At 30.0% G+C, this 24,225-nt stretch overlaps 1 protein-coding gene across 1 annotated transcript in view; it reads left to right on the top strand.

Moving 5' to 3' along the window:
• Positions 1-4,421: 4,421 nt before the first annotated feature.
• LOC148308174 (uncharacterized) overlaps positions 4,422-24,225 on the top strand; it is a 57,161-nt gene continuing 37,357 nt past the window's right edge. The window contains exon 1 of the mRNA XM_088262225.1: positions 4,422-4,515. Coding sequence (XP_088118351.1) covers positions 4,422-4,515 — 94 coding nt within the window. The remainder of the gene's footprint in view (positions 4,516-24,225) is intronic.

Here is a 24,225-nt window from a genome sequence, read left to right as displayed (position 1 = left end):
CAACTTCCGGATGAATTTGAAGAAGGGAGAGGCTACTGATTCAATTAAAAAATAACGTTTTAAAATAAATCATGCATAATAAACGCCATGCTACATTAAAAAAAAAAGCTTTTATAAGACAGCTTATTTTAAGGAGAAAATAGACCCCGCTGATAACTTAAAGTTAATGTGTACTTTAAAAGTTAATTATATTTCAAAAAAATTTATGAATATATATTTTTGTATAACCTTTAAATCCGAATTCGGAATATTAAGTACCAAACTTCGCTGCTAACAAATCGACTGTCGTATATCAAATCGATTATTTCACTTTATTTTTTGATTGTTTAATACCAATATTTCTTCAAATCTAATTGCGACACATTGCTTTGGTGTCTGAAAATTAATGTGAAATGAATCGATACATGTCTGACAATAACATTTTAGTATTTAATCATAACAATGGTATTTATAGTATCAATTTGAAAATAACTGCACGGTATTAATTAAATAATAATGGTTTGAACCAAGTAAGACTTAAAATAAAAATGGATGGATATTTACTACTAAGTGTCTGCCGAATCAATAAAATGAAATCTTCTTTACGCATTGAAAAAATACATATTGAGTGCATACTCGTAGTAAATGTCATAAGTAACGGTAATTTTTATCCAACTATTCAGAAATCCAAACTGCAATCATGAAGAAACATCAGTAAAATCTAATTTTCTGATATAAAACAAAAAAAATTAATTTAGAATTGTTAGTTACAACAGTTTTTCACTAAGCAGTAAAAGTTTTGGGTGGCTGAAATGCATTAAAATTCCATATTGAATTCTTGGGTAATACATCCAAAATTAAACACGGTTATTGGATTGAATTCTACTTTTATTTACATATATATACGATAATATGTGACGCGTTTCGTCTTCTTTTGACATTATCAAACACTATAGAGTGTTTGATAATGTCTTAATAAGACGAAATGCGTCATATATTATCATATGTATGTAAATAAAAATAGTATTCAATCCAATAACCGTGTTTAATTTTGGATGTATTACCCTTTAATTCAAAAAATAATTTGTTAAATTTTCTTCTGTTAGCGTTCATTTAGTGAAATAAAAAAATGTCAATTTATCAATTGTAATTAATAAAAATCAAAGCAAGATTGTTAATTAAGAAATTTATTATTTTGTCACAGCTGTTTTGTCTTGTGAAGGCGCAACAAAATGTGTTTAAAAAACAGATTTCATTACATTATTTTGAAAATGTAAAGTAATAGTAGGTACGAATAATATAGGTGAATAAAAGTAGAACAACAGTTAGGATACTTAACATAACGGCCAGGATACTCTGGGTCGCATACCCACACTCGTTCAAAGTCCATAAGTTGAACAAGCTAAAAGTTACGTTGTTTTTTTATAAAAAATTGGGTTCATCCGTGGATATTTGTCAATGTTGATTTTTTCAAATATACAGAAACTTGTGTTTCTGTTAAAAATAATATCAAAAAATTAAAATATCAACAAAAAAATCTTAGTAGATTAAGGAATAAGTTAGATAAACATACTGCAGAAATCATTTGTAAAACTATCATAATTCCACATATAGATTACTGCTCAGCAATATTATTTTTGGCAAATGAAGGAAATTTAAATAAATTGGAAATTATACAAAATAAAGCGATGAGAATTAAGTGTAAAAAATGGTGTATATTAGTGTAATATAAGCTAATTAAAGAAATAAAAATAAAAAATGCTAACCAACTCAATAGCGGTATAACACAACTGTTTTATTTTTTAAATTGTATTCTTAGTCTCAATTCAAATTTGTTGTCATTTTTTGCAGCTTTAGTTATAAAATAACTCAGGATCTGGCTAGTACCTGATTTATCAAGTCCATGACATTACTACAGAACCACGACTAGTCTTAAATATTGTGCCTATTGTGCTGTACTCTGGTGAGAATTTGGAATTGCTTTAATTAAATATGAAAGTTTTTCTTTTGTGATCGTTGGAAGAGGTCGTTGACAATTTTAATCCAGATTTTAAAGTCCTCAACTCTTAGCCACCATTTTGAATTATGTATTTACACAACCTAAGAGCAGATACTTCCAGAACAAAATCTCGACTTCGAACCTCCGAGATGAAGACTCTCCGATCCATAACCGGAAACACATTGCGAGACCGAGTAAAAAATACCGACATCCGGAGCATGTGTAAGACGGAGGATATCGTGAGGTGGGGACGACAACGAAGGCGATACTGGAAGGAACATATAAACAGAATGTCAGAAGACAGACTTCCACGTATCGCCCTCCAAGGTAACCCTGAAGGACGCAAGCCCCCTAGGCAGACCTCCGAAAAGATGGAAATACAGCTGGGAGTCAACATTCCAAGAGCGACATGCGGTGCACAAACAGATCCCTAGGATCTACAAAAAGAAAAAGAAGAAGACAACTAAAGGCCAAACCAAGCAAAAATGGTAAAAACACGTTTTAAAAAATTTTGTTATTGTTTTTCTCAATAAATTAATTTAACCTTTTTTATTTAAGTCAAGAAATATCGATCTTAGAGAAAAATAATTGAAACCGTTGTAGAATAAAATGAAGTTTTCTAGTAAATTTGGTTTTCTATTCAAAGCTAAAAGTTGAAAATAAAAACAATTTAAAATGGCGTTCAACGCAAGTATGCGTCCACAAAATCTGTATTTACTCTACTAAGAACATCCTCTAAACTCTGTTGACGACAGTCAACAGTCTGGCTTCTCCTGAGGGAGGTTTTGCGTGGTTTCATCCTAGCAATGGGCAAATGCTGAGAAGTTCTTGATAGTCCCACACTAAATTATCCGTCCTGATCCAAACACAGATTAAAATATAACATATTTTTTAACTGAAAAGAAACAAAAATCCACTTAATGATCTATAAACTTTGTATATAATAAGCAATACAAATAATAAATGCAAACATCTTTAAAAAAAACACCTCTAAACTGCTGTATTAGTTTTTTCAAACCAAAATACGATTTATGATTTTATGTGAAAACTTTTGCGCTATACCTTATTAAACTGTATTGAAAAAATCAAATAGATTTATAAAAGTATTAATATGTAAAGCTAGATTCTCTTACGACAATACCTGAAACGCAGGACTGATGGCTTTACCATTATGTATATATTTAACGATCCACTTAAAATTTGGTCGATCTGATGTGTGCCGATAAGGGTCAGAAAAAACAAAAGAATGCCATAGTGAGTGGATATTGTTAAAATAATGTGTTCGCAACATTTGTACAATATTCATGATTCGTTAACTCCGATATAAATATGTTTATGTTATGTTTCGGCTACATTCTAACTGGAATGTAGCCGAAGTATTGAAGGACGATATATTTTTTTAAAGACTAACCCGCAAAGCCTCTGCTTTTAGAGTCTTGTCTGCAGGTAGGATAGTAAGAATATGGAAGAAAAATGTAAAAAATGCATCACAAACATCCAGACCAATTAAAAATAAATCTTTGAGGTAAGATAATTTAAAAAAATAATGTGGAATTTCTTGAATATTTTTCGCAGATACATTATGGCACATTTAATAAACTTTATAAAATAAAACAACTTTGTTTTAACCACTTTTTATTGGTATACTTTATCCAACCGATTTCGACAAGAATCTTGTCATCATCAGGGTTTATGTACTAAATTCTAAAACATTGAAATACTCATAGTTAATTATTTTTCCCTTACCAAAAACTTCCACAATAATATGGAAGTCTGGGCATATACAGGGATCACGGCCTTACATTGGCTGGTTCAGAGCTGAGTGATCACGTATGATACACAGTAACATTTAACATTCGGCTATTTTTTTTACTAAAGGAATTACCCGCAAAGCCTCTACTTTTAGAGTCTTGTCTGCAAGTAGGAAAGTAAGGATAAAGAAGGAAAATATGAAAAATTGACATTTAAATATATAATATAAAAATATATATAAATGTATGTATATATCATATACATATATATATCACAAACACCTAGACCAATTATAAATAAATATTTCTTAAATTTATTTTGCAATTGAAGGGAATTAAACCTGCGACGCCAGTTTTGCAGTGGAGCGTCTCCCCATTACGCCTGTGTTTTGAAAGTCACGTCAAACTTGGAACTAGCATAAGTATAGGTCCGCAAATATTTATCATCCAATATGACCATGATTGCAGTCGTCGGCAATTGCAACGGGGAATACCATAGGAAAATGATTACATGATTATTGTACGTATTGTTTGATGGTGGGCGGAACGACCCCGCGCTGTGGGCGGGGCGGGGTGGTGGTAGGGGAGGAGGGAGGAGGAGGGGGTCGGTGCCGACATATAAGGGCGGCATCCGTGGTCGCTCCTTCAGTCTCCAATCATCCCTTGACCTGGGCGATGGTGATAGCGCGCGGATGTTAATCGGTGACCGCAACATCATGATGATACCCACCCTGCTGGTTTTCCTGCTGCCGACGCTGATTGCGGCAGGACCCTTGTATTTATCAGGTATATACACCTGCTTATTTATTTTTATTTTGATAAAAATATTAATTTAATCATAGGTCTTAATCAAGTATTTCATTTACAACATTTTGAGTGTCCAAATATTTATGTATCACTCAATTTTCGGTGCTTTGCTAATAAATAATAAAAAAAAATACTTGTTCACAAATCTGGATTATCTCCAACTATAGTAGTTTTTTTGACATCTCATCTATGATGGTCGTCAGCCCCGTAAATGCCCAAACTTCCATATTATTCTTCATCTTTGATGAGATGTCAAAAAGTAGTATGAAGTAATTCATTGAAAAACATTTCCTGCACTGGTAATTTTAGCTGGGATTTGATATTGTTTCGAATAATTTTCATACTTTTTTACCAGTCTGATGATGTTGGTTACGACGAAACCCGGTTGCTGGTCAAATAACCTTAATGTGGAACAAATTACATAGTTGTTATTTCATTCTATAAAATGCAGTTCTACCAAGAAATGTCAGTACAAAACATCTTACTTTTGTTATTAAAAATTATATTTTTGACCATTATTTATTTATTGAAAAACCAATAGAATTTTAACAAAACATTTAAAAATATAAATATATTTTCTATTGGTCTGGATATTTGTGACGTGTTTTTCACATTTTCTTTCACTTTCCTTACTATTCTACCTGCAGACAAGCTGCATCTCAAAAATACAGGATTTGCGGTTTATTCCTTTTTTTTAAATCCAATTACAGGATTTTACTTAAAAATAATCTTTAAAAAAATCCATGTTCATAAATATAACTATTTTATGTAATATTAACTCACATTTCTCAATTAAGTAATCAAATAGTCAAATAGACATCATCAATATTTCTCTTAAACGTTTTAAAAGAAATATTATTGATGTCTATTGAATTAAGCATTTCATTGCACATATCGCAGGCAAGTTAAATTATATGATTATTCCGATATTGCACTGAAAAAATGGTTCACGGGACACTGCACATGAAAGCAAGACAATCAGTATTGCGCTTCCGGTACCCATTCACGGTGGTGCGAAATATTTTTTCCTTAGAAAAATTAAATTTCATTTTAACCTCCCTGAAATCGAGTTTTGAATCTCATGTGGCTGTAGCCAAACGCACTAACCATTACTCAATAGAGGCGGGTGAAACCATCAGACGGTGCATTGAGTCGGAATAATCAGCGTGTATGTATGAGAAGATGTATGAATGTGGAAAAAGCGAAGATTCTATGCAAAGGCAGATTGGTATGCCGTTCAATTCTCTCTGGCTACTCCCGCGGGGAAACGGTGTGATGGTTAGTTAGTTAGCTGGTTAGTGGGAGCTTAATGGAAATTTTGTTTAAATTTTAAAATTAAATTAACACAAAATGGCGCAACTCACACCTCTAATATATTATTTAATTTAAACATAAAAACGGTCCCTAAACTCCCAGTTTTTGCATATTATACATAGTTGTTAAAATTATGGCCGCTAAAAAACCGTTATAAACGTTTATTTGCTGCGAAAAAAAAATCACGTACATATTTGATACGAAATTCTTAATTCTATGTAAAGAGAATATGAATTCAAAGAATTTAAAAAAAAAGAATCAACCCTTTTTGTCAGATTTTTGTTTTAAAATGAAATAAAATAAAATCTAAAATTTTGTTGTGGAAAAATGGGAATATCATTATGGCGTCTATTTGAAAATTTCTCTTTTTTCAACATTTTACTGCTTTATTTTTTGCAAATACTTGTGTGTCGGCTGTAAATATTTTTTTTTTACTTACCAACTAAATAACAAACGCTGCTTATCGCAGGGATAAGCAGAGAGAATAGAACGCCATACCAATTTGTCTTTGCACACAATCTACGTTTCTTCCACATTCAAACATATTCAAACACCTTATCATAGATACCAGCCGATTATTCCAACTCCTGACCTGTGTGCTTTCAAGCATTTGAAATACTTGATTATGTCAAGTTTTCCTCGGTCTTTTTCTGCTTCTATTAGCAACCACGTTCTTCTCATACATTTGTTTATTCACTTATTCGATGCCCAAATTCACACAACTTTCTTAATTTTATTGCTTTCTTTCCTTAAATTCATTCAAACGCTTTGTCGCACATTCGTTTAAGAATACGCATTTCGACTGCATTCAGTCTACTTTTATCTCGATTGGTGAAATGATTAAGGTTCTTAATTGAATAATCAATATTTTGATATTATTATCCTGTCTGGAAGCTGAATTAAATCAAATCCAAGGCTGAGGTAAGCATTTTGGATAAAATGAAGAAAGGTATGGTGAAATATGGTTTGGACATGTGGAACGAATGAATGAGGAATGAACGATAAAACAAGTTTGTAAGAAATAAGAGCAGAGAAAGACCGAAAAAACCTTGGCATGATCAAGCAGGTCAAATGCTTGGGCGTAGTCAGATCTGGAGTCGGATCAATCGGCGGGTATGTATTAGGAGATATGTGAATGTGGAAGAGGGGAAGAATGTTTTCAACGAAAGTGGTGTAGCGTTCTATTTTTTTTGCTTACCCTTGCAAAGAAGCAGTGTGATGGTTATAGGTTTAGTGTATTGTTTTTTTTATTTTTTTTTTAAATAGAATTCATTAAATACAAGCATAATATCTATGTAGGGGTATTTCATTAAAAATTCAATTAAAAAACAATTAAATTAAAACAGAAGTAAAATGAAAACAACAAAGTCATTCAGGTAGACCTAATGAATTTCCTTAATTATGTATTATTTTGACCGCAAAATTTTTCATCATTCGTTAGAAGACATCCAATTACGTAGAATAAAAAACAATTCCACCTCCCAAAATTTGAGTTTGAAATCAAAGGTCCTCGAAATCATTGACTAAACTCACACAAATAGAATTAAATTGGTCTATTGTCACCCTTAATTAATTTTTTTATTATTAAAAATCGTCATTGGCAAATAAGGGTTGCTTATTAGTTGACTTGCTTAGAAAAAAAAAACATTTTTCATTCAACAAATTAATTAGTTACTTCAAGAATTTTTAGTCACGTCAAGAAAAATTATGAGAATCTGCGTATTGACAGGGCTAGGGCTACGTGTCATTGGGTGGTATAAGTGATCACTTATACCACCTTTAAACTGTGTAACGATTACTTTTCTTATAATTAAAATGTAACTGTTTTAATATCACCATAAATATTTTATTATAACTTAACTGTCCGCCTCCATAGTGTAATGGTCAGCACGCTCGGCTACCGTTTTGGAAGTCCTGGGTTCGATTCCCAAGGGGGGTAAAATAAATATTAGTGATTTTTTCACTGTCGTATTTATTCAATATTACCCTGGACTAGTACCTGAAGCGGAGGGCTGATCACCTTTCCTTCATGTGTAAACGATCAAGATAACACTGCGTTTATATGACGCAGTGCCCTATGCACCATTGGGGTGCGGATAAGGGTTTTATTATTTATTGTTATTAATTATAATGTCTACCGGTTTCGAAGCTAACCGCTTCTTTATCAAGACTGATTAACACTAATACTAAACTAGTATTTATTGCATATATTAAGTTTTTTTTATTAGCAGAAGCCTTTACGAAATGTATAAAAAACATCTATAATATATTGAGACTCAACATTTTGAGTTTGTCCAAATACTTGTTCACAAACCAGGATTATCTCAATTATAGGAGTTATTTTTCATATTATTTTTTGACATCTCATCATAGCCTATGACGGTCGTAAGCCCCGTAAATGCCCAGACTTTTATATTCTTCCTTATCTATGTTGAGATGTTAAAAAAAATAATCATTGAGATACAATAAAAATATTGATATAAAAAACTCCTAAGTGGACCAAATCCGAAATATTTGGACAAAATTTTGAAAACACTCAAAATATTGTATTTTATATCTTATTAAATAATTAATATGTTTACAACACAACAAGTACGATGTATTATTTATTGATTCGGCATTAACTTTGTGGAATGACATATTAATATGTTTTAATTTGTACCCGAAGATGAAAACAATTGTCGTTTTCGAAACTAGTCGTAAATAAAAATAAAACTCGATTAAGTGGATTATTCAAGTGTTTAATTTTAATAAAATAAAGTAAGATGTATTTCATATTTTATATGAAAAATACAATCATTATTTCTAATTCGTTATTCGTAAGCATAATAATTCATTAAACTAGTTACCAAACTGAAATATAAGTATGAAAAACAGATTAGTAGGGCGTTTTTTTCACTGCCTTATCCCTGCGGAGAAGTGGTGTGGCAATTGGTGACACTTGAGGAGATATTTAACTAACAAACGTTATTTTTTTTTTATTTGGTTTTATCGTTTTAAAAAAAAAATCTTTATAGGACCATATTTACCGTCGAAAAGATAACTTAACTAAAGTAAAAAATATATACATTCGTATCGCATTTAACCAACAGTTTCTTAAAAATCCTTTGTATGCAATGCTACGTTTAAAGAAAGGAAATGAGTTCGTTCACTTATGTTAATTCTATATCTGTATTATCTTGCAAAATTTCGTATTCAGATTTTTCTAAGAGCGCTTTTGTTTCGTGTAATATTTCTATTATTACTCCAAGAGCATATTATAAAAGAGAAAATTAACATAATTGTTATTAAATTAGCATAATCATTTTAAGAGCTAGATCCAAACATTTTAAAGAATTGTCTTAAAAATCTCTGTAACTCTATAAATTTAAAATGTCATTTTAATTTATTCTCTGATTACTTTGATATAAAAATCAAAATGGGCGAGATACTTTTAAAGAGTGGAAGGTCAAAGAAGAACTTGCAAATGTTGAATAAATATTTAGATATTTTATTCTTATTTTTAAAACGAAATCATTAATAAATTCACACCCTAAATAAACCCTTTTCGCAAAAGTCACTAAGAAAATTATATGCCTTTTGGTGGATTTATTTTCCAGGACAAAATAGTTGTAGGTAATTTGAATCAAATATGGGTAAAAAACATAGTATATGTAATTAAATATGGGAAATTTCAATGATGTAATTAAATATGAAGTGATGTAATCAATCTTTCAATGGTACAATTATGAAGTGAATAATGATGATGTTGTGTGGTTAGGTGGTGGAATAAGACAATAAAATATTGCTAGTTCTTTGACTCTGTTTTATTTTATGCATATTCAAGTTATTAGGAGCTTTTAGTGTGTGACGTGAGTTTGCGTTTGCGGGATGTTCTTATCACCACTTTGTCCGCAACGTACCCATATTCCTTACAGATAAAGACTTCAAAAACATTTTGTATGGCATAATTATATGGTTTTTGAAAGAGCTCTTTGCACATCTCTCTCAAATGCATATTAAATGCCATTGCGATGCTTTTGTGAGCGACTCTCCGACAAAATGAATGTCAAGATATTACAGTTTTAAAATTTCAGTCTTTAAACTATGTATTTCGTTTTATTTTTTTTGACATCTCATCAAAAATGAAGAAGAATATGGAAGTCTGGGCATTTACGGGGCTGACGACCGTTATGGGCTGGTTCAAGTGATCACTTTACACACGTGTAACATTCACCAATTCTACCCATTATTGACAACTACACTACTCAAATTCTTGGAAGTTCTATATATATGAACAAATTTAGAAACCTTGTTCTTGAATCACTAGAACTTCACTAGAGACATCTATTGGTGAGATGTAAAGAAGCTTTTACTAAGCAGAAAATCCTATATTAGTATGTGAGATGTCAAAAAATGAAATGAAAATAACTCATGTTGTTGTTCAAAATGACACACTAAAAATGTTATGTATTTTGTGTCAATTTTTGCATAAATCTATCAGGTTCTGGAGACAAAAGTCTTTAGAGATCAAAATAATCGTTTTATGCACTGTTCCTACATATCATCATCCCATTGACAAACAAAATAATTAAATTACATGAATTTACATAGCTTCCGTAATTTTTTTTTTCTCCAAAGTTAACCTTATTTCACATGGTTTTAAAATTCAGCGTCGAGATTCTTGTTGAATGATTAAAATTGATGCCGATTTTGCAGCCTTTGATGAAACTATTTCAGAATCTGAATTTCCAATCCATTTTTACGACACCATTTACCATTCAAGACATCAAATTTAAATTTGTAATTTTTCTACGATGCATTCATGTAGTTTTTCATCTAGAGTACGTGATCAAATTTGACTATGAAAAGGGGTCCGTGGGCCAAAAGAGTTTGGGAACCACTGGTTCAGATGGAAAACCCTTCAAACAAAAGTTTGTTGAGAATTTTTCTTCCTCAGTGGTATCTTAAATATATCTGTCACTATTTTGTAAAGCTCCACGTATATTAAAGTTTTAGTAAAGCTAAAATAATAATGGAAACCCTTCATTCACAGTGACAATGCATGCAATGACAAAGTTTGCGTTGTTTTATACCTATAATATTATATCAGACGTTTGGGTCATTTTACACGTGGGTTTCGGGTATAAAGACTGCCCGCACATAAAGCCTACATAGGTACGTATATACCCCTTTATTAGCTGACGTGTTTTCCTTGTAATTTGTAAACACCCCTAGGCTTTACATACCGTACCTGAATAACGGAGAAATAAAGAATATTTTATTATACAGAAAACTTTTAGCCTCGCGGGTCGACAACGTACTTTTAATTGTTATTATTTCATGGAGCTTCTAGTATTTCCGAAATTAATTATCTGATTAACATGAACATAGGCACAATACTTTACCCAGTCGAATTACTTGGCTTTTGTTGAAAAAATTTAACAATTTTACTTGAAACAGTTTATTTCTCATATAACTCAACCATTCTTCTTCTTCTTCAGCTTGGTGCAGGCCTTGTGGCCTGATTTTAAGAGGAATTAGCCTCCTGCGATGTCGATTCCCAATTGTCTATTCATTTCTTTGGTGGTCTGCTCGAGAGTCGTCTACCTTGGGGTTGGCACCTTCATTAGGAAAATCTTGAAAACATTTATTTTTTACAATGATTAAAGAAAACACCTGTTTTTTACCACTTGAGTTTTATTATAGACTACATGTTTCAGAAGTTAAACTTCCATCATTCAGGTCTGTATAATAACTAAAATATAAAATATAAAATTGTTCTATAAATAAGGAGAGGGGAAAGTTAGGGGGAGGGTTAGAGGTTTACAATAAGTAAAATATTTATTTTTTAAATTTTTATTTGGCTTATATCTTAGCAAGGTATTTCATTCACAACATTTTAGTGTGTCCAAATCCTTAATCACAAATATGGGTTTCTCCACCTAAGAACTATTTACATTGAAATCTCAAAAAGATGGGGAGAATATGGAAGTTATAAAACCTGTGACGGGTCGTAATCCCTGTCAATACTTAGATATCCATATTGTTCTTCATCTATGTTGAGATGCCATTATAAATAATCATAATGGCTTCTAATAAATAAACTCCTACTTGAAGAAACCCAGATTTATGAACGAGGATTTGGACACACTCAATTCGTTGTGCATTATCCCCATGAAATGATACTCATTTGGTATAACTTATTTCATATCCTTGTCATTTTCAGTGTTGTTATTACTCTAAGAAAAACTAATTAAGGAGTAAGACGTCATAGTCTATATACTGGATCACGTGATAAAACTAAATACACCACTTTTCCTTTAAAGTTTTCGCATCGACACAAAGATTTCATCTCATTAAGGGCGGTTTGGCTTCTGACCCTACCCCTAAATACCAATATAGACCCTTATAACACAGTAGACACAACCTTTGACCCTTTCAAACCTAAATCATCGTTTAAGGGGAGATATTAATGATACTTTAAGCAAAAAATACATCGCTCAAACTTAGCATTGACAGCATAATATTTTGAGTGCGTCCAAATTTTTGTTCATTATCTGGGTTTGTGCACTTAGGAATTGATATCGCAACATACATAGATGAAGAAGAATATTGAAACATTATTTTTTGATATCTCAACATAGATAAAGAAGAAAGAATTTGGAAGTCTGGGTATTTACAAGGCTTACTGCCTGTCATGTTTTTAAGCGTCTCTTAGATCAGAAATGATTCAGGAATAATTTTACATAGATTTATTTCATGAAGGTCTCTGAAAAAAAACTGAACTCAACCATAGTTGGTGCTGAAAACTGGCATGTGGAAAAAGTGTCAATTGAAGCATAAATACAACTTCTAAAATTTTAGTAGTGTGGTTTCAATCATGGATTCAATAGTGAATGTTACACGTACATGTAAAATAATCACTTAGACCAGCCTATGATAAGTTGTCAGTTCTGTAGATACCCAGACTACCATATTTTTCATCATCTTTGTTGAAATATCAATAATGAAATTAAAAACAGTTCGTGAACAACCATCTAAAATATTTGAAAAGAAAACATTATAAAAATTTCTTAGTAACGTTTCACACATTTGTAAAAATATTAAAATACAAACCCTTTGACAAAATTTTTACCAAGTTTCAAATACTCAAGTTACTTTAGAAATTGTACTTTACTTTATTGCAATGTTATTTTGAAACTACGGTTGAATATTCTACATTCTCATCGTATACTTAAAACATTAAAATGCTTTTTAAATGTGAGTGGTATGTTCCGTTGAGGACGAAGCTTTAAAGCTCTCATATTTTAACAATAAAATCTCTTTTAATCCAAGTTCTCATATCATTTTTAAAATATTTTAATTTATACAAAAATATATGACTAATGTGAACCATTTAGAAATGATTATTTAAATTGAAATTTTAATGTTTCGTTCTAGAAATATTAGTTCTATTGTTATTCGTACATATTTTGAAGATAAAATAATATGTATATGAAACAATTACTTAATTAAGCACCTGTATATATACACACATACACACACATGTTTGTGTGTGTGTGTGTGTGTGTGTGTGTGTGTGTGTGTGTGTGTGTGTGTGTATGTGTGTGTGTGTGTGTGTGTGTGTGGGTGTGTGTGTGTGGGTGTGGGTGTGTGGGTGTGTGTGTGTGTATGCACAAGTGTATGTGCAAGTGTATGATCCATATTACAAAGTTACATTTCAGGTAACAAAAAAATTACCGTCCATGTTTTAATACGGTTTTGATTAAAAAAGTTCGACTAATTCATTTAATATTTTCCTGAATTTCAATTAATTATTATTGTTTTTATCTCCTCTCTCTATCTCCTCTTATACGCCTACCTTTTTTATTGCAATGCATTTTGTTTGTAATAGTCAAAATCACTCGCAAACGATTGGAGCCTTATAAAATAAATAAAATAATCTTGCAAAAAGATATGAAATTTAAATATTTGTATATCAACAAAAAAATCCTCCATTAAGACAATGTTTGTACCTACTTAAGTAAAAAGAAGAAAAAAAGTTATATGGTGAATTATCAAATATTGACAGTATAATGTAACTGAAAAATCGATACCTCAGTACCTATCGTACCTACCTTTTACATATCTTTACCATTTACATTATATTTTTTCTTTGTACGTTTAAACTTTTTTTAAAGTAAGTATTGTTTTTGGCTTTTGAATCAATGATATACGCCATTAACTGATAAGAATGTTTCTGAACTTTAATTTATTTTACAAAAAGTCTAATAATTTACATTTTTATTTTATTATTTTATGAGTTTTCTGGGGACATTGTTCCCGGAACATTAGTTTAAGGATGGAAATAATTTGAATTTTTATGCCAAAATTTAATGAAAATAAAATTAATAAAAAACGAATCGTGAACCATGAAATAAATTTCATTATTTTATGATTTTATCCAAAATATATCTTTTTAATTCTGAAATTTCTGAGAAAGCGGAAAGCCTTACTTTAGTGGGAATACACATTTGGTTTTAACAAACTTAGCAAAAAGAGTGTTGTAGGAGCATTTCATAAAGCCCTTTAAGTTTGAAAGGATTATATCAGTATATTTTTCGTTTTAACTTATAAACAAGCACTTAGCCAATATTACTAAACCCCCATATAACGTTGAGATAGGTACTGCGTTATCGGAGGGAACAGTATAGGGGTTCGATGTTTGAAATTTAATTTTTACATTTTCACCAGCGAATGACTGAAATGAGTCATTATTAAATTAAAATACGATTTTAAAACATTTACCCTCCAAAACGGTCACTCCGTATTGCGGTACTTATCTCAACATTACAAGGGGGTTTACTGTACAAGTATATGTATTCTGTAAAAAAAAATAATGATTAAAAAGTCGGTAAAAATGTGTAATAGAAAAACAGCAAATTTTAGATGCATTATTTGTTACCTTTCGCAATGTAAAAACAGGACCCTTAAAATGACAAGGGTTGCTAGAGCTCCACAATCTAACGGGTAGGTACATTCCTCTTAAACACGTAACGCATGACACTTTTTTTCAAGGGAAACACAAAACAGACGGTAAATCTCCTAAGTGCCTCAGTAATCTTATATTTCTACCTCTTGGTATTTGATATTATTTGAATTTGCTTTATTAAGTTAAACAAAGTGCGAACAACATAATGGAAAATGTTACATTTCTTTTCCCAATATTGCGGCAGTCGTAAAATATTACCCGTGTGAAGATGGCATGAGACATAAATAACGTTTTTTATTACCGCGATGATGTTTCGAGTTTTGCAAAATATTCGTAGTTATTATTTTTTTACTTGTACTTTTCGCAAACCCACGCGTGTTTCGCAAGATTACAAAAATGTTAATATATTTACCAAGCTATTGTTTTTATCTCGATGTTATCTTATATGACAAGTGTTACATATCAATATTTTTAACAACTAAGGTTGTAATTTTTTTTATATTTTTGAGAATCGTAAACTAAGCGCGTAGGTGGTCGTAACGTTGTTGATGAATTTATTTATTTGGGGAAATCAACAGCAACATATGCAATAAAGCATGATCATATAATAGTAATATAATAAAACCCTAAACGCAGTGTTATCTTGATCGTTTACACATGAAGGAAAGGTGATCAGCCCCCCGCTTCAGGACCAGTCCAGGGTAATATTGAATAAATATTACAGTGAAAAAAATCACTTATATTTATTTGACCCCCCTGGGAATCGAAACCGGGACCTCCAGAACGATAGCCGAGCGTTACACTACGGAGGCGAACATATAAGTAAATGAACATATAAACATAGAAAAAAACTAGTTATAGATTTCTACAGAAATACAATAGTGATATATTATTTATTGATTCGGCATTAACTTTGTGGAATGACATGTTGATTATTTTTTTTTAATTAAACACTTGAATATACCACTTAATGAGTTTTATTTATATATATACGACTAGTTTCGAAAACTTACAGATGTTTTCATCTTCTGGTAAAAATCAAAACTTAATTTTAAACTTAGTTTTAATTTTTACTAAAAGATGAAAATATCTGTAAGTTTTCGAAACTAGTCGTATATATATATATATATATATATATATATATATATATATATATATATATATATATATATATATATATATATATATATATATATATATATATATATATATATATATATGTATATATATATATATATATATATATATATATATATATATATATATATATATAAATAAAACTTATTAGTGTTCAATTATAAAAAAAAAATAATACAATAGAGTTCGTTGACAGATAAAAACTCGAATAAAAGTGTATTTAAATAATATTTTTATGTATTAAGGGTGTATATGTGTTGATATGAGTGTATTTAATAATATTGGATATAGGTTTGTAATGTTCAAAATAATTGGGAAAGATGGTTAAAGAATTAAAACATTTTTTTTTATATACAGCTCCGTTTTTTAGTTAATATTTCCCGGGAAAAATTTGCATTAATATTTGCCGCTTCTCCTCAGGGGTGGGCAGAAAAAACTCCCACAATCTTTAAATAATCTTCGCCGTTTCCACATTCATGGATCTCATTATACATATCCGCTGATTATTCCAACTCCTGACTTGCCCACGCCTAAGTATTTAAAATTCTTCATCATGCCAAGTTTTCCTCGGCATGATTTTTTTAAAAGTTTTGTAGCTATGAAAAATAATTTTACTTATAGGGCGTTTGTCCACTGCACGGAATTACACGGAATTAATTAGCGTTAAACGACGATTGGCTTGAATTGGCCTGCGCTTTTGTCCATATTTCTTACGTTGCGCGTAAATTCGATCACACTAAACTTTTGTAGTCGCTTTCATTTTTCAAAACCGTACTGCCGGACGGTGAAATTCCGGGGAGTGGACAAGCGCCCATAAGGTTGTCTTTACTTGAATTTACAGTAAATTAAATACTTTATGAAATCAATAACGTAATTAAACACGAAGAACTAGTGCGTAACATATGATTAAAACTCTTCTAGCACTGGTTATAGAAATGACCAATGCCCCAGGGTATTGCATGTGCCAATACAATAATAGTGTAGTATACACGTATATAGGTTAATACATATATATTCGGGCTTTTTGAATGAATATACCCCTAATAAATAAGGGTAGTACGTGAATGGTAGGGCGTTATGTTGACAATTTCTATTAATTTGTTAGTACAAATTCTTTCAGATTTTAATTGACGGGAAGATTAGTAATATTTAATCGCACCCTTTCCAAACCTCTGGATTAAGATATCTTTCAAGTTACAAAAATACTTTCCCTTTATGAAAATAATGGAATTTTTAACCCAAAGCTCTTTTGTAGAAAAGAGATTTGGTTTTGAAATTAAATGCCTCGTTAGGGTGAAGAGATTTCCTCTACACTTCAAAAGGTGTTATATTTTGTAATTAATCTTTTATTTTATTTTATTATATGTTATATTGACACATTTAATTCGTGCACTACCCATTTTATCGTAAAAGCCCATAGGGTGAAAAAATATCGTTTAATAAATTAATGTATCGGTAATTTTTTGTTCATAATCATATTACATGTATTTAAATTTCATATCTCTTTTTAGGTATTAAAATGTTATTTTTAGCAGGATTTAGAAAATATATTTCAGATTAATTTTATTACAATTTTATTTTGAAAAGGATTAAAGCTTAATTAATTAAAGCTCAGCAAGCAATAATTTTAAAATAACATTATTTTACTTATTATATACATAATATATAATTGTTCATTGGTCCAAAATCTTATATCTCTCAAACATTTCATAATTTTTCTGAAATTTGGACAACGCTGCATTAGCTATAGTTTTTTTTAATCACCTGTTGTGATCACAAGGGTAGCGTCATCTGTTCAACGTTGTAGCAACACATGACAAATTAAACATTGCTCATGGAGGACAGCGTGCTTCTTGGCAGGTGTTGTCACTAATCATTTTTAATGTTTTCAATTGCATTGATGTTTTATGATCTACGACTAGACTATAGCTCATGTTTATACTCGCTTGTCTCAAAGTGAGTATACATATCGAAAATGAGCAGCGCGTGAATGCTACACACAAAGATAACAGTGTATACTAGTATCTACAAAAATAACTTTCATTTTATTTTTTACTTTTAATGTTGTTTTATCGTTTTGAAAATTTCTATTTTGTCATCTCGTGATTATCTGCGATATATTGAATTTAAAGAATTTGTTAAATTAATGTCGTACAATAGATTGATTTTAAAACATTTCCTTATTTTGCCCTTTCCATTTAAAAAAATGCATCCTTCAATAAGTAACTAACAGAACTCATTTCTTTCATGATTTCTCAGATTTAATTCATGGTCTGATTACGCTGGTCAACTGGATTTTGTAACTGAAATTTTTATGACTTTAATTTTTATGATAAGTCTATATGGTGACAAGCTTGTATCACGTCAAGTTTTGATTTTACAGTCATATTATTGTTTGCATGGACCCCATACGTTGAAACCGTAATAGTGGTTGGTATCTAGATATGTTTTAGTCTAAGGTCTAAAGGATTAAAAAAAAGTATTGATAATTATGGAGTAACAGTGGAAATGTATTAACTTATTAATATTAAATACGATAGCATTATATGTTTATACATAATAATGCGTTGTTTTGTCGCACAATATGTATAAACGATGTACGCACAATATGTATAAACGATGTATAGATGTGCTAATAGTGAAATAAGGAAGGAATGCAAAACTGAGATAAGCATTATCGATAAAATTGAGAAAGGTGTGTTGAGATGGTTTAGACATGTAGAACGAATGATTGAGGAAAGAACGGTAAAACAAATTTATGAGGCGAATGTAAGTGGAAAAAAGAGTAGAGGAAGACCGAGAAAAACATGGCACGATCAGGTATGCCAAATACTTGAAAGTGGTCAGGTTAGGAGTCGTAACAATCGGCGAGTATGTATGAGGAGATGCATGGACGTGGAAGAGGCGAAGAACGTTTGCAAAGACAGAATGGTGTGGCGTTCTATTCTCTCTGCCTACCCCTGCGGGGAAGTGGCGTGATGGTTAGTTAGTTAGTTAGTTAGTTACATAATTATACATAAATCTTGTCAACATCAGAATTAAAAATATCCATAACTAAAAAATCTGACGTGCTACATTTTTTTTGCTTTCCTTTTTAATTGAATTTCTTGCAAAGTGAATAAAGACCAGGTATTTTCAAGCAAGTTACAAATAAAAATTGTAAATTGTTGGCCAGTGTTATTAAACCTTCTTATTAAACATTGTTATTAATAAACATTCTGTATTTATGACGCTCATATAAGATCACGCAAACCCATTAAGTGCTGTTATATGTTGTAGGAACAGTATAAATAGTACTATAATACTTTTCACTTGGGATAAATCTTTGACCTCAATCTATTTACATTTTGATTTTTATTGCAGATCCTTATAATAGTTGGGTAATATATCCAAAATTACGGTTATTGGATTGAATTTTACTTAATTTACATATATAATGTCTTATTAAGACATTATCAAACAAGTGTTTGATTATGTCTTAATAAGACGAAACGCGTCACATATCATATATGTAAATAAAGTATAATTCAATCCAACAACCGTGTTTAATTTTGGATGTATTACCCAACAATTCAATATGGAATTCTACCAACTGTCTGCAGTTGCAATAAATACGGTCGTTAATAAACTTTTTTATATACGAATACTAATTTATACTAAATTAGTATAAATTAATATAAGTATAAATTGGGATAAAAAAAATATTTGGAAATTCAAAATTTGCTTCAGCTAAGAGTTATTTATACCAAGATTATTTTATTGATATTTTTAATAGTTTGTGATCTATACTTAAACCCTTATCCGCACCCCAATGGTGCATAGGGCACTGCATCAAATAAATAAAATGTTATCTTGATCGAACACATGAGGGAAAGGTGATCAGCCCTCCGCTTTAGAATATTCTTATTGAATAAATATTTATTGAAAAAAACACTTTTTTTATTTGACCCCCTCCCCCTGGGAATCGAACCCGGGACTTGCGTGCTGACCATTACACTACGGAAGCGGACAAAATACGGTGTTTTAATATATAATACAAAAAATAATTGATATTTTCAGGCGTCTCCTAGTATATAAAATGATTTGTGATGAATCGTATATGGTATACATTTATCTGCTAATAAAAAAGCTAATTTGATTCAATCATAGATGTCACCGAAGATGTAGCACATAAAAGATTTTTTCAATTAAAACGTAAATATAACTTTCGAAATTTGAATCGTGTGGTTGTCAAGCATAGGTAGAATGATAAATGTGTTTAAAGTGGTCACTTAAACCAGCCTATGACGAGTCGCAAGCCTTGTAAATACCAGCAATAAATACTACCGTACTATTTCCTATGCTATTGTAGTGCCCATCATTAAGTTAATTTACATTTTTAAAACATAAAGCAAATTTGATTTTTTTAAATTGAACTCCTGGCTTGAGATAGGAGAAGGCAACAAAATTTCATTGGATATATGGACCATATATTTGACGCATAGAAACAATTTATATCATGATATATGTATTACGAAATCAAATATTCCAGCGCGACAAATCACTGAGGAGGATAAGAGAAAATATTTTTAATACACGAAAGAAAATGAAGGAATGCCATTTTTAATTAAAAACTGTTTGAGTTATCAATCATAAAACGATACATCTGATAAAAATTTGTCCATTATTTATTTTCATTGATTGAATTTTTATATTTATTGAAGCGGAGGGTATTTTGGCAAAGTTCCGATTAAAAATATTTTATTATATTTGAAAAAAAATTAAAGCTTTTAAAAATGTGGGACATTAATAACGGTCGTTTTTTAAATGATTGCGTTTTAAAACTCCAGCCTACAAAAGCTGTATAAATTAAAACATTCAATTCAATAATACGAATAAATAATTTTATCTTTTTTAATGAAAAAATAGCAAATATTTAATACATTGGTGCAAAAAAAATATTTAAAAAAATAACTTCATTTTTAAGTATTTCTACCAAAAACTATTTACATAAGATGAGTATCTCAGTATTACATAATTTTAGACAAGTAAAACTTTCAAGTAAATCCAATTTAATCTGAAGTTTAAAAAGTATTTAAGTTATGATAATAATTACCCTCCACAAAAATAGAACTACAGTTTTTACATTATTCAAAAAAATCGCTCGATAAATCTCTTGAGAATTCAAAGTTAACAAGCACATTTTCATATTTTTGTCACACAACCATGGTTTCCAATCATAGGTAGAATTGGTGGATGTTACACGTATGTAAGGTGATCAATTAAACTATGCAATGACGGTCGTAAGCTCAGTAAATGCCCAGATATGCATGTTCTTGTTTCATGTTAAGATGTCAAAAATAATGTATTTTAATTTCATACTATATTATTTTTTAATTTATTTACAACATAAATTGTCTGGTCAAATTATAAGCTTAAATAATAAAAATGAAAATGGTATTTTCTGGCGTTTCTCATGTGTGTGATTATAATTCAGGATTTGGACCTCACATACTAATATAAGAGTTTCTGCTTAGTAAAAAGCTTCTTTACATCTCACCAATAGATGTCTCTAGTGAAGTTCTAGTGATTCAAGAACAAGGTTTCTAAATTGGTTCATATATACAGAACTTCCAAGAATTTGAGTAGTGTGGTTGTCAATAATGGGTAGAATTGGTGAATGTTACACGTGTGTAAAATGATCACTTAAACCAGCCTATGACGGTCGTCAGCCCCGTAAATGCCCAGACTTCCATATTCTTCTTCATCTTTGATGAGATGTCAAAAAATAATATGAAAATAACTCCTATAATTGGAGATAATCCAGATTTTGTGAACAAGTATTTGGACACACTCAAAATGTTGTAATTTCATACTATTTTTAAAGCCTAAAGGGCTTTTTAATAGATTTTTATTACCCACTGACACTTCGTGATGGAATTGCATTTTTAATATATTATTTGATTAAAACCAATATTTTTAGCTTTTCCACTTTATTTTTATTTGACCAGCGACCGGGTTTCGTCGTTACCGACATCATCCAGTCTGATGATGTCGGTAACGACGAAACCCGGTCGCTGGTCAAATAAAAATAAAGTGGAAAAGCTAAAAATATTGGTTTTAATCTAATAATATACTAAAGGGCTTTTTAAAAATAGTTATCAATTTATGATATATTGGGTTTGAACTCTAAAAGAAAAAGTCTGAGATACATATAACGGTGCCACAAACCCGTAGTATTTTATAGCCAGATTAGAAAATAATTCCTGAAAAGGCAATTTTCAGTAAACGTAAAAATTTCACGGAAATCTCCAATTTTGTAAAGCCTTCGTTTACCCTTTCCTTTATTAATTAACTCCTGACATTATTTTGTGATTAATAGTTTCATTCTTGGAATTTGAACAACAAATATTTTTTATTAACTTTTTTACATTTGTTTTACGTGAAGGCGTTGTGTGTGAAAAAAAATAGACTCGGTAATTCTTAGAATATTCTCGAGCATACGTTAAAAAATACATTTTTATCTAATCATTTTAAAATACACGTTTATGTTCTAACGGATTCTCGATTATTATTCACCCTTTTATGCATAATCCAACGTAAATATCGTACAAGTTTTGTTAGCTTTAATATTAAACTTTAAATTAACCAAAAAATGTTTGCAATTAATTATTGTGTGTATGGTGGCGTGTGGAGGCTTGTTTTCTCGAATCGCGTTTAATGGCTGATAAATATATATATATATATATATATATATATATATATATATATATATATATATATATATATATATATATATATATATATATATATATATATATATATATATATATATATATATATATATATATATATATATATATACATATATATATATATATATGTTTATATATATATATGTATATATATATATATATATAAATATATATATATATATATATATATATATATATATATATATATATATATATATATATATACATATATTGATTAAGTGTAATTGGACAATGCGATTAAAAATATGTTGTTATTTCGCAATCATATTTATTCAATATTACTTGTTAGCGCAGGACTAATTACTTTTCACTAAAATTAATGACCAAAAATGGTAAAATAAATAATGGTAAATGACGCGACGCAATATTTAGTGACTAAGTTGAAAAGAAGATTTTTTCGTTAATAAAATTTAAAAAGTAATATTCAACAAAGTAAACAAAATGGTCCTCGAATATTAAAAAACTTATTGTTTATGATCTTCCTAATGCATGGAAATTTTGTTTACAAGAAAGATTAAAATACAGAAAAGACACATTTCATCCGCAATGTCAATATCCTTTTTTTTATTTTTTGATGGGCGTAAAGTACGGCTTAAAAATGTACTTACTTTTGTACACGGTGTATGGTAACAAAATCAATTAAAATCAGCTTTTGAGGTACTCAAAGAGGTGAACATTTTCCAAATATGTACACATATCGGAAGTAACTCGGCTGTCCAAACTCAAAACACAGTATGGGACATTTTTTGTAGTACTTTTTTTTGCATTTTTGGACTAAGTAGATTCTATAAAAAAATGTCCCTTACTGTGTTTTAAGTTTGGACAGCCAAACTGCATTTACTTGATATTCATCGTCATTTTTCTAAGTATGTATCTGGATAGTCTCGAATTATAGGAGTTATTTTTCATATTACTTTTTGTTATTTCAACATATATGAAGAAGAATATGGACATAGGCTGGTTTAAGCGATCACTTTACTCAACGTTAAGTGATCACTTAAACAAGCTTATGACGGTCGTAAGCCCCGTAAATGCCCAGACTTCCATATTCTTCTTCATCTATGTTGAGATATCAAAAAATAAATAGTCGTGTTAATATTATTAAACTAAAAGGTTATTTATTGTTTAAAATTTAAGACAATGTATTAATTTAATTACTGAATGTCTGCAAATGTAGAATGTCTGCAAACGTAGAATGTCTGAATGTCTGCAAACAAAAATAATAAAATATATTTTGTTTGCAGACATTCTAAACTAAGTTAGTTAGTTTATGTATTAATTTTAAATCAAACACAGTTTGTTTGAGTCTACTGAGTTGTATTTTATTAACAAAAATACATAAAAAATTATTATACTGTGACAATTGTTTCACCTTGTTAGGGCATTATCAAACGAATGTGAAGATCAAAAAAAAAAAAAAAATTCTTCACATTTGTTTGATAATGCCCCAACAAGGCGAAACAATTGTCACAATGTAATAATTTTTTATTTGTTTTTGTTAATAAAATACAACTTAGTAGACTCAAAAAA

This window comes from Brachycentrus maculatus, unplaced genomic scaffold, assembly GCF_059751285.1.
Source record: "Brachycentrus maculatus isolate JH-2025_06_01 unplaced genomic scaffold, ASM5975128v1 h1tg000175l, whole genome shotgun sequence".
Classification (NCBI taxonomy): Eukaryota; Metazoa; Arthropoda; class Insecta; order Trichoptera; family Brachycentridae; genus Brachycentrus; species Brachycentrus maculatus.
Note: the sequence above shows the minus strand (reverse complement) of the source record. Positions and strands in the feature narration are given on the sequence as shown.